A 13,220-nucleotide genomic window follows, 5' to 3' on the forward strand; every position below is an offset into this window, starting at 1 on the left:
AACTCTGTGTACTTTCTGCTCAATTATGCAAAATCTGAAATTGCTCTAAAGAATAGAGTTCATCAATTTAAAAAAAAGCTGGAAAAGATGCCTATCTATCAGTGAAACAATAAAGAACTGTGTCAAAAAAAAAAAAAGTAAGATTTTCTCTATTTGGTTTAGAAGGGACAATGATTCTTTCCTGGACTGGACTGATGCCATATAGATGATGCCACTATGACTGCATATATTACTCTCAAAATGTACACAATCAGTTGTATATATTTGCATATATTACTCTAAAGTGTGTGTGTATATATATATCAAATATATATAAATATATTTGCATATATTACTCTCAAAATGTATATAATCAGTTGTATTACTCTCAAAATGTATATAAGTTGAATTATATTTAATAATTATATTTAATATATTTATATTTAATATATATAATATATATTTTATATTATATCTATATACTATATAGTATATAAATAAATATATATACTATATATATATTTATACTATATATATATACTATATATAGTATATAGTATATATATACTATATACTATATATAGTATATATATATAGTATAGTATACTATACTATAATATAATATACTATACTATATTATATAGTATATATATAGTATCCAGTAAAGAAATGTATCTATGAAGTAAATGATATGCATATGCAGAATATATATATTTTATATATTTTATTGACTGATCTATATTAACTATATATTATATATAATATATAATACATATTATGCATAACATGTATTATATATAAATACATATAATCTATATAATGTAATATACATAAATTATATATATATTATATATAATATATAATATAATATAATCTACAATAACTATATTAAATAAATGGACCCTTTTTCATATCCAAGTGCATTTTAAGCACATAAGTCATAAAGAAAATTAGTGTTGAACATGTAAAAAATGTAAAATCAAACAGGAATAACATGTGCTTTCCAACAATTGTAGCTCTGACAAGCTGCATATCACAGTATTTTTTTTTCAAAGATTTTATTTATTTGCCAGAGAGAGAGAGAGAGGGCGAGCACAGGCAGGCAGAGTGGCAGCAGAGGCAGAGGGAGAAGCAGGCTCCCCGCCGAGCAAGGAGCCCGATGTGGGACTCGATCCCAAGATGCTGGGATCACGATCCGAGCCGAAGGCATCTGCTTAAACAACTGAGCCACCCAGGTGTCCCATACCACAGTATTTTAATGGCTTAAGACTAAAAAAAAAAAAAAAAAAAAAAAAAAAATTACTGAACTCTATTCATATTCTGACTTCAAATTAAAATAAGTATTAAAAGGAATAAGAATATAGTAGTTGAGGGTCAGATAGGGCACCAGTATTGTCAATTATTTAAACTTAGAGTTGTTTAACTCTTCTATCTTCACATACATAGGGATAAATTCTCTCACTCACAGAAAAATCTTTCAAAGTTTTTAATCCACGAATCTATACATAAATAGCCCTTAGGTGAGAGCTTTCAACCTCCATGGGTTTGTTTATAAGTCATTTAATACAGAGAGAAAGAAAAGAAACAAGATGAAACCGGAGAGGGAGACAGAACATAAGAGAGTTGATTTTAGGAAACAAACTTGAGGATTGCTGGCAGGGGGGCAGGAAGGAGGGGATAGAATAACGGGATGATGGACACTGGGGAGGGTATATGTTACGATGAGCACTGGGTATTATATAAGACTCGTGAATTACAGACCTATACCCTTGAAATAATACAGTATATGTTAATTAAGTGAATTTAAATAAAAAATATATAGTTTTTGAGATCACAATTTAAGAACATCTCAATGATTTTTAGAAAATCATTCTGAATTAAATATGACTAAAATGTGAGATAAACATTAGTAACAAAGGTTATATAAAAAGTTTACTTTAAATCGAAATATCCATTTAACATTATAATTATTCTCATTTTAGCACAACCATATGGTTGCTACATGCTATGCACTGAAATAAAGTACCTAAGTTAATAGGAAAGGTCACAGCATACTGCTAAGCAATTCTTTGAATCCTATGCCCAGAATCAGGTCTAGCCATCAGACAGATACCTAAACATACTTCAGTGAATTTGGAAAACTATCACATCTGTGGAGCTAAACACAATATGATTTGAAACTTAAGAGTTAACAGACTAATCACAGACTTTGCAAAGCACACTATTTTCTGGCAAGTACTGACCTTGAAATGCCAAATTATGCTATTAGATACATACACTGGAGGCTTTTGGACAAACTACTTCCACACTGTCCTAGGCAAAAATTATATCACCAAACTATCTGGAGAAGGTCCTGGATTTCTACTGATTCCAATAGATTCATTTTGCCCAAGAACCCTATGAACTTCCAAATATTTTGAGGGATAGGTTATAATTATAGAATAATAACAAAAACTGATCTATATATGGTAGTTGAACCTGTGGCTAAAATCTCATTGGCACATCTAATTAATCACACATAAGTGTAGCCGAACTTGCATAATTCCTGGAGTGGCTATTTATCTCAGTATGACTAACCACTTGTCAATTCACTGAAAATTTCATCATCTATAATTCAAGGAAATTAGTTCATATCATGAAACATTTAACTTTAAACACAAATTATTTTTTAATATTATTGTCCAGAAAGTAAACTATAAAATACTTTTTTCTTAAAAAATTTTTAAAATATTTTTTGTTAAAATCTTCAGTGGATCTTTTTATTTCAAATGATAGACCTGGAATTTCTAGAAAGGCTTTTAGATTATAAGCCACCTCTTTTAAACATACTTATTCCATGGGGCTACAACACAGACTATAAAAACAAAATGTGTAAGACGTGTGTGTGTGTGTGTGTGTGTGTGTGTGTGTGTATACACATACTCACTACAAAGGGGCATGGGTTTATCTAATGAGGAAAAACTGAGGACAGATTATTCAGGGATACTTGGGTATAACTGCTTTCTCCCTTGGCACTGCTATCACAACAAAGCTGGTTCCAAAACTAAGATAGCACAGTGTTTGTAAACATGCAAAATTTCTCCTGGATTCATTCCTTTTTAATTCTTTATCTTTGATGATTTTAGCATATCATCAGATCATAAGATAATTACACTAGAGACCCAATTTTTTTCCCAATCAATCCATCTTGCATGTAACCACCAGAGGTTGTTCCTTGAACACTTGCTTATTCAAGAAGTAAATCATGGCCATCATCTCCTTACCCCATGAAGTTAACACTATGCTCATAGGTTTCAGGCAGTTTACAATTTTACTGCACCCAACCATATCCACTTTTTATACAAATTATTATGAGCATATTCAGATTATTTTTCTCAATGATCTCAAGTAGTTTACATTCACTTTCCTCTACATTTTTTTTTATTTTTTATTCTTTTATTTATTTATTTATTTATTTATTTATTTATTTTTTTAATTTTGTATTTTTTATAAACATAAAATTTTATATCCATGGGATTGGGAGGGAGACAAACCATAAGTGACTCTTAATCTCCTCTACATTTTTTAAGAAGACTTCTTTTGTATAATTACAGAATCTCATGAAGTTGTGAGGATAGTACAGAGATAGAGAACTTCCTGTATCCCTTCATTTAGGATAGGTCTACAGTTGACAAATTATTCTTCTGAGAATATCTTGATTTTCTGTTCCTGAAGACTATCTTCAATGCATAGAGAATTCAAGTTAACAACAGTTCTTTCTTTCAGCGTATGAATGTCATGCCACTTCCTCTGTCCTCTGTCTTTTCTGGTGAGAAGTCCATGGCCAATGATACTGATTTTCCCCTGTAGGTATGTTGTTTCTCCTCTGCTTTCAAGATATTTTTGTCTTTAGTTTTTAGAAGTTTGACTATATTTCATCTTGGTGTGGATTTCTTTGGGCTTACCCTGTTTGTGGTTCTTGAATCCACAGATTTAGATTTAGGTTTCTTGATAAATTTGGAAAATTTTAAGCTATGTTTCTTCAAAGACATTTATAGTCCTAACCTCTTTCAAGGTCTCCAATGACACAAATGTTAGACCTTTTGTTATGGTTCCACAGGTCTCTGCAGCTCTATTAATTTTTTGTTTTGTTTCGTTTTTCAGTCTATTTCCTCTCTGCTGATATCTTCAAGTCACCAATTCTTCCCTCTATCCATTTTATTGTTGGACCAATACATTTAGCTTTTTATTCTGGTGATAGTATTTTCACTTCTAAAATTTCCTTTTGGATTTTATTTCTTTGCTGATTACTTTCTAATTTTAAATTTGTTGCAGGTGTGAGACTAATACATGGGTGGAGGGAAAGGTGGAAGTGTGGGCCTGTTAACACTGAGTGATAATGAAACTCCTTAACTTTCTAAGTCTCCTCTGCTATAATCCTAGCAAGGAGCAGCAAGGGTGTCCCATTACTGACAAGTAAGGAGGGAAGTCCAGGCTATGCCCAAGTCTTGCTAGCAGGATTTTCTGTGGTGTCTGGCTGGATTAAAGTGGTCACTTCCTACAAAAAATGTGTCTTGATAGCTACCCCTTTCCTGGTCCTTTTGCTAGAGAGAGTAGGCATTTATTGACCCCCACCTTTTTATCCTGCATCTAATGGCATTCTTAATCACTCATTCTAGGATATAGGAGGCAAAAAGAAAATCTAGGGAATTCATCTCTGAGCTGCCCATAGATTATATCACTAGTCTCAGAAAATAGAATTTCTCCAACAACAAAATATAAACATTTTTATTTCTGACTTTTAATTTTATAACAAATGATATAAATATGAAAACTATAAAGCATGGCTAATGAAGTTGACAATTTTAGTTTTCAAAAAAATCTACCTTATATTTCCATTAGAACCTTTTTCTTTGATCTTTATTCAAAACAATGCTAATTTGTAAATGATAATTTTTAGAAAACAAATGCACATGTAAATACTTGAATATAAAATAATTTATTTGCTAGTTTAGGAAACAAAGCTATTCCCCCAAAATAAAATTTCAGTTTCCTTAGGAGTGACTAAATTTACTCGGCTAGATGTGGCAGAGTTTCAAAATATGTGTCAATTAAAAAGTCTATAAAGTTTCCAAAAATATAGCAGTATGGTATATTCAAGTAAAAGCTGGTGAAACCGAGCAAATACCTAGTTAAGGCAGATCAGTCTTTCAACTGATTTAAAAAAAAAGGTTAGTAGTTTCTCAGATTTCAGTATTTTTTTGGCAGTTTTTATGCTGCCTATAATTTTATTGTCATTAAGGGGTGAAAGTCAGTGGGCCTCTTTTTTGCCTTCTCTCTGGCCCCCAGCTTCCCTGCATCTTAGATTGTAATTTTTGTTTTCTAGGATCATAAGTTTCTCAGAAGTCAATGGACTTCTGGGATCAGTATTATGTACTCCAGACATGTCAACACTGATCTTTAGGAAATACAGCTTTCATTAATACAATTTTCATAACAAAAATACCCCCAAAATTAAACAACATACTTACTACTTCCACTGATTATATCAGGTTTGGCCTTCATCATTTCGCAAAACTGTCTTCGGCAGTTTTCTATCCACTCAGTTTGTTTATCAGACATTTTGAAGCATAACAGAAGTTTGCCAAGATCATTGTCTAATAAGAAACATGGCATGTTATATTATTATAATGAGATGCTAGAAACACTGAAAAATAAGTATTAATGTTAAATATGTAAACAATTACAAATTCTAGAAATAGTATTTGGCTTTCAAAAGAAAATACATTTTTCTATAATTACATCTTATGCCATCAATTATACTTATAAAAAGCCTATAAAATGAATTCATTAAAAGCTCACAAAATGAATTGACTTATAACTATAATTCTTGAATGCTCTTCTCATATGAACATGATTCATTACTGATATCTGAAGTAACAGACATCAAATAACAGATGTGATAAATGTAACATTTCACTATATAGACTGACATGAATTATACTCATGCACATTCAGACACAATTTTATTCACTTCTTTAAACCAAAAAGAAAATATAAGTACAGAAAATTTCTAGTCAATTATTTAATTCCACTTCTTGCAAAAATTATACCAAAAATGAGTGGTGCTGAAAGAGTATCTATGGCTAAAATGTAACTTCTTGGGGTGCCTGGGTGGCTCAGTGGGTTAAAGCCTCTGCCTTCGGCTCAGGTCATGATCCCGGGGTCCTGGGATCAAGCCCCACATTGGGTTCTCTGCTCAGCAGGGAGCCTGCTTCCTCCTCTCTCTCTCTCTGCCTGCCTCTGAGCCTATTTGGCATCTCTGTCTGTCAAATAAATAAATAAAACTTAAAAAAAATAATTAAAAAATAAAATAAAATATAACTTCTTTCTAAGCAATTTAGAGAATACACAGCAACTTCCATCTACTTTTATTTTTCCACTTTAACTTTAATTTTATTCCCATGAGATTTTTCCATCTTCCATTTTAATATCATTCCCATGAAATTTTATATTAGAAAATATCTATAAATAATATATTAAAAAGGATGCAGGTGTCCTTTAAAAAGGGATATAGAAGCATACAGGTATAGGTAGTCACATAAACTCATACCTTTAAACACTTTCCTTGAAAGAGATTTTAGAATCAAAAAGGAAAAAGAGCCTTTTTAAAATAAAGGGTCGGGGACATCTGGGTGGTTGGTTGGTTAAGCGGCTGCCTTCGGCTCAGGTCATGATCCCAGCGTCTTAGCATGGAGTCCCACATAGTGCTCCTTGCTCAGTGGGGAGCCTGCTTCTCCCTCTGCCTCTGCCTGCCACTGTCTGCCTGTACTCACTCTCTCTGACAAATAAATAAATAAATAAATAATCTTTAAAAAAATAATTAAAATAAAATAAAGAATCAAAGTCCTTATGCCTCTGCCCAGTGATATGTCTGGGAACACTAACACTACAGAATGTATCTGCCAAATCTCTCTTTCAGCTGATGAATCCTACCAGGAAGATAAGAGTGGTCAATGTAATATTAGGAGAGAGTTTCAATCACAGAGTCCTCATGGTTATGATATCTAAAATAATATGTTTAAGTATATAAATCATAATTTATTTAAATATGTCCCTATTTGACATGTAGGTCAGAAAGAAAAATAGCCACCTCTCATGAAAGCTACATAGTCTTTTATACAAACACGAGTATACAAATAAATATATTCAAACATATGCATACTCACACAAGTATACATATGACCCAGAACGAATTGTGTTATTGAAAGAATGTGTAATTCAGATATTCAGTTCTAATCTATTCTCTTTGAATATTAAGATCAAGTGATCCTGTAACATTTCATAAATAGCTTCAATCAGAAGCAATAACTAGAGAAAAATTAACATTATTAAGTCAAAGGAGAAAATTCTTCTTTTTAATAAAAACTCTCAAAACCTTTAACCTAAACCCAAGAAATACCAAAGCTGATAATTTTGTTGAAAATTATGTTATTAATAACAAAGTTATTATGTTAAATGCACCTCAATATGAATTAAGTAAAAGACTTAATTCAACAGCATTAAAGTAATTTTTTATAGTTTCTATTTAGAATATCTACATTACTTATTTTCTAAGAACAAACTACCTACAGCTTAATAAGAATCACTAGTGGCATATGATTGCAAAGACAAATGCGTTTTTCATCTGCTTCCTCCTCTATATCATCTTTTCTATCCATGTATAACCTTTTATAACTACTACTACCTCCTTCAAGGAGAAGATGCCCATGTAGTTCTTTTGTAAATTACCTACTATTGAAGAAATCCTGTATTATCCATTCCCTCTTCCCTCCTGCCCTACCCCCTCCTCTTGCCCTCCTATTCCTTCCACATTTGCTATTCTGTTTTGCTTTTTCATCATCTCATCCTAAGAAAAAGAGCACAAGGCTCCACAATTGTAAATAGTACTAAAGCAGCAGATGTGATATGCATGTGAATCTACCAGCTGGTGGAGGAGCTCAAGGGTCCAATTCACCTCAAAATTAGAATTTAGGCTGAGCCAGAGACAGATTGACTACAAAGACTCCTAGAAACAATTTGGTAGCCTTTATATATATATATATATATATATATATATATATATATATATATATATATATGGTTACATTTCCCCAGTCAATGAGGGTGTGAGCTTTTCAATTTGCATTCCTCACACTTAAAAATATTTAGTAATCTGATATAATACTAATTTAAAAATATGTATATCTGGGATATTTAGGTTTGAGGGGAACAATGATTCCTTTATCTCCCCCTCCAAATCTGGGACCGAGTAGTAGACAGGAGAAGATGAATGGAGTCCAAGAATTGTTAGTACTGAAACAGCTAAAGTAGACACCATTACTTGGATCCACTGCCACACTGACTTCCAAATGTCTCCCCTAAACAGAACTAACCTATTTAATCACAGACAACGATAGACAACTAAAGGTCTCTGCTAAATAAAAGGCACCAACATAACCTAAAGATAGGCTAACTTGAAAGTACAGCCTACACAAGTAGGTTAATCCAAGATTTTCCAACCTTCTCCCAAGCTACCTCACCAAACATTCTTCCTACCTTTGTGAAGAATAAGTGGGCAAGTTCAGAGAGAGGCCAATTGTGTTGGACCAGCAAAGATCCTTGGACAAAGAGAATGAGGCAAGAGGAAATGGAATCACAAGAATGGTACTATAGGAATACAATAAAGCAGTAACTGTGTGAGTAAAGCAAATATGAATCTGATGTTTTCCCAAAATTTCTATGTTTATAATAACACAAAAGAATTAAAACCCAGAGTTTTGCTTCTGACTACAATGCAGGTACTAGGAAGCCTTGCTGTCCTGCTGTAAACAACCTGAAAACTGAGTAAAATATAACAACTGTTTCCAAACATTAGGCATCAGGCAGTACACAGGACTATTTTTCCTGAGAAAAGGAAAACTAATGTGGTGAACTTTACAACTGGCCTTTTTCTTGAAGGCAATTTCAAGATCACTATACAGGAAGGAGGATGATGCTATGGAGGTCTTGCAGAGTTGAAGAGACAGAGTCAATATTCAGAGATGGAGGAGGCTAAAATTTGGGGATTATAATACTGAAAAGGAAGAGCAGAGCAAAGAACTACAGAAATCTATGTAGGTCCTTGTCAAGCTGATTGCAAAATAATCAGCTAAGCAAATAAAGAATGAAAATCCACAAGGCTGGGTAAAAAACAGTTCGGAGCTTGTAAATGAACAATTCCCAGAATACACTTAGTGCTAGCTGATGCCCAAGTTCCAGAGTGAAGAGTCCTTTAACTCCTGAACAGAACCAAATGTTTTGGTACAATTTAACCATAAAGGTACCAGAAAACTAACACCTTAGTAGTAGAGTTAAATTAACAATAGAGGCAACTCTACACCACCATAACCAAAAAATGAAAGCCCTGAAGGATCAAGCTGAGCCATGAATAACTTGACAGCACTCCAAAAACATGTCCATTACTAAAGAAAAACAAAATCCCCCATTCAACAATGTAAAGTGAATGACATCTGATATTCAATAAAGAAATCACTAACATGAGAAAGGGGAAAAATGTGGCTCACAACCAGTAGATAAATCAGCTAATAGATCCGGAAAGGACTAGAGTGATATGATTAGCAAATATGTTAAAGAAGCTTTTTTAAAGTCTTTAAGTATTAAAAAAAAATGAACAGAACCAAATGTTTTGGTACAATTTAACCAAATGGCACTTTATTGATACTGGAACCCCATTTGGTAAAAAGAGATAGCAAATGGTACATGTGCCAACTTGGATGCATCTCAAAACCATTATCCTGAAAGAAACCAGGCACAAAGTTTCCTATATGATTCTATTTGTATGAACTGTAAGTATAAGAAAAACTAATCTTTGGTAACTGTTCTCAAGGGGACTATGTTTTGCTCTCCAGGAGTTAGTTCAGCAGTCTTTACAGACATTTCTGATTGTCATACCTAGGAGTGGGGAGTACAGAGAGAGTTCTACTAGCATCTAGAGGGTGGAGACCAGGGATGCTACTAAAAATCCTACAAGGCACAGAACAACACCCTCTGGCAACAAGCAATTACCTAGCCCAAAATATTAATAGTGTTGAAGTTGAGAAATCCTAATCTATAGCAGTGGAGAAAAAAAAATCAGTAATCACCTGAGGCTGGGAATAGAGAACAGATGACTGCAAAGGAAAAAAAGAAGTTTTGTGGAATCATGAATGTGTTATATATTTGATTATGGTGATGCTGATGTGTACACAGACATGTCAACATTCAAACTATTTTTAAAATAGATGTATTCTGTTGATATAAAAATTGATTATATAGACATATGTGTATGTAAATGTAGGGTATAATTGAAAGTGACAGTGACTAAAAGCTTCTAAGCATATTACTGTCACTAAAATAAGAACAATTATAGTTCCTAATTTGGTATAAAGTCTGTATAAGAACTCAATAAACTTTAATTAAAAGTATAGACATGTATAAAATGATTCATTTTAAGAACCCATGTCACAATTTTATAGTAAACTGTTTTAAAGTATAAATTTTTAAAATCCTCATTGCTTTATCTTCTTATGAGGTTCTAGCTCCTTTCTGGGTTCAATCCAGTCTCCTGTAAGGAAATGAATACTCACTTCTTAACGTGAAATGAGAAAACAGTTGATCTATTTCACCAAGAAGAATCCAGTTTTATATTCTAAACACTGAACACAATTTCTTTCTTAACTTACATTTCTTATATCAGCTGTTTTTATATAATTACTACCCTACAATATCATTTTTAGAGAAAGTACCATATCATAATTTAGGTTCAGTGTATTAATTATACATCTAGTTATGAAGTTACCATGGTCAAGTACTGTTTTGTTTTCCCAAAAGTGGTTTGGTGTGTCTAGTGAGTATATGTACTTCTTCTCTTTGCTCCTTCAGACCACTGTGATTTACAAACAATGCAAAGTTGGAAGAGAAAGTAAAAAATCTATCTTACTCTGCTTGACTTGTTTCACTAAGCATGATACGCTCTAGTTCCATCCATGTTGTCGCAAATGGCAAGCAGAGAAAGACAACTATCATATGATCTCCCTGATATGAGGAAGTGGTGATGCAACATGGGGGCTTAAGTGGGTACGAGAAGAATAAATGAAACAAGATGGGATTGGGAGGGAGACAAACCATAAGTGACTCTTAATCTCACAAAACAAACTGAGGGTTGCTGGGAGGAGGGGGTGTGGGAGAAGGGGGTGGGATTATGGACACTGGGGAGGGTATGTGCTTTGGTGAGTGCTGTGAAGTGTGTAAACCTGGTGATTCACAGACCTGTACCCCATAAATATATATGTTTATAAAAAATAAAAAAAATTAAAAAAAAATCTATCTTAAACTCATTCCTTAAAACCATTAAGAAAAATGGGAAAAGAATGGGGAAGAGAACATCAAGTTTCATGTTCACCAATCACAGCTAACAATATTTCATATTTATTTATTTATTAAAGATTTTATTTATTTACTGGAGAGAGAGACCGTGAGAGAGAGCATGAACGAGGAGAAGGTCAGAGAGAGAAGCAGACTCCCCAAGGAGCTGGGAGCCCGATGCAGGACTCGATCCTGGAACTCCAGGATCATGACCTGAGCCGAAGGCAGTCGTCCAACCAACTGAGCCACCCAGGTGTCCCAATATTTCATATTTAAACTCTCAAATTCTTTGTTTTGGTGAGCACTATACTCTTTTCATACTTGAGGATACTGTATAGTTTTTTCTCAAAAGATCATTACAAACAAATGTCATATTGATTATAAGATTATTATAAACAATATAAAGGGAATCTCAATTTCAAAGGGAGTAAAATATAAGCTCAATATAAATGCAGAGAAAAACTATTTACACCAAAAACTTTTAGTACTTCTTTGCTAAATGCAATTGTGAATGCCTACTTTACACAGAATATCACAACAAATTCTACAAAAGAAACAAAATAAATGGAAGATTTCATTAACTAGAAATGGATCCCCAGGTTTAATTCAGATAATCACCTATGTCTTATCCTGAACCTTATTTGTGTAATATTTGCTTTCCATTTGTATTTCTGCTTACCTTCTTTCATGTACTTTAACATAGCCATTTCAGTGTACTTTTATTATAATATACAAGGGAAGACTTTGGAGTGGTCTCTGAGAAGCAACTAAAAAGATGCCCAAATTCTCTATATATTAGTTCTCTGTCCATCTCTAAATTTGGGAGTTTCTAAATTTATTACACATTTTCAATTTATTTGAACTACGGGAGCTCTTAATACGTGGCACCTGTATTTTACACGTTATCCCTCACTGAAAGTTATATCACTTTTTCTTTTTAAAAATATGTAATAATCATTTACTATAAAAGATTTACTATAAAACATTCACTTTCCCCTATCACCTGCACTTAAACTAGCAGGTGATCTGTTTCCCTGGTTGCCACAGATATATATGTTGCAAACATGAAGTAATACGTACATGAAAATAAGTTTTATTATTCAAAAGTAAATACTTATTCTGATTTGTAAGCTAAGTATCTCAACAGATGCAGCTCAAGATTTGCTACACTGAAAAGAAACCATAATCTCATACTCCTAGTCCCCTCCGTTAACAGAATGATGTCAATAAAAGTCATTTACCTTTATCTGCAGAAAATAAATCAATTAAAATAAATCAATTAGAAACAATAAGAAAGAAGATTAAGATGTCTGACTTACATAAAGGCCTAAATAAACAGTTGATAAAAGACAGAATTCATCACTAAAAATATTTATAGATTGACTATAGGAGCAAGACACAATTCAAAAAGCTTTTTAAAATCAGAACACATGATATCCATCATTATGTTACACTGTATTTTATGTAATGCCATACTATTTTCAAAGTACTCTTACAGTTTTCCCTATGCATTCTGTTCTCAGTTGACTGGAGAATAAACGGTAATCCTAAATCTTACATAATTTATCAGAATAGCAATGAAATAATCCACTCAACTTGTTAATTGGATAACTTTCACTCTTTTATTAAAATATAGTTGCTATTATGGTTCATCTGTTCTCCTTTTTTTCCTCTTAAAAAGTTTACTTCTACGTAGGTAGGATTCCAATTTGATCTATACTATTAGGATTACATAATGGATTGTTATCCCATTTGTAAATTTAAAAAGACAGGGAAATAATTCATCAAGGACACGGGCATGGACTTAATTTCTTAAA

The 13,220-nt window shown here is 32.7% G+C and overlaps 1 protein-coding gene across 1 annotated transcript in view; it reads right to left on the minus strand.

Moving 5' to 3' along the window:
* TBC1D32 (TBC1 domain family member 32) overlaps positions 1-13,220 on the minus strand; it is a 242,268-nt gene that overhangs the window by 51,192 nt on the left and 177,856 nt on the right. The window contains exon 27 of the mRNA XM_059400634.1: positions 5,490-5,615. Coding sequence (XP_059256617.1) covers positions 5,490-5,615 — 126 coding nt within the window. The remainder of the gene's footprint in view (positions 1-5,489; positions 5,616-13,220) is intronic.

This window comes from Mustela nigripes, chromosome 5 (genome assembly GCF_022355385.1).
Source record: "Mustela nigripes isolate SB6536 chromosome 5, MUSNIG.SB6536, whole genome shotgun sequence".
Lineage (NCBI taxonomy): Eukaryota > Metazoa > Chordata > Mammalia > Carnivora > Mustelidae > Mustela > Mustela nigripes.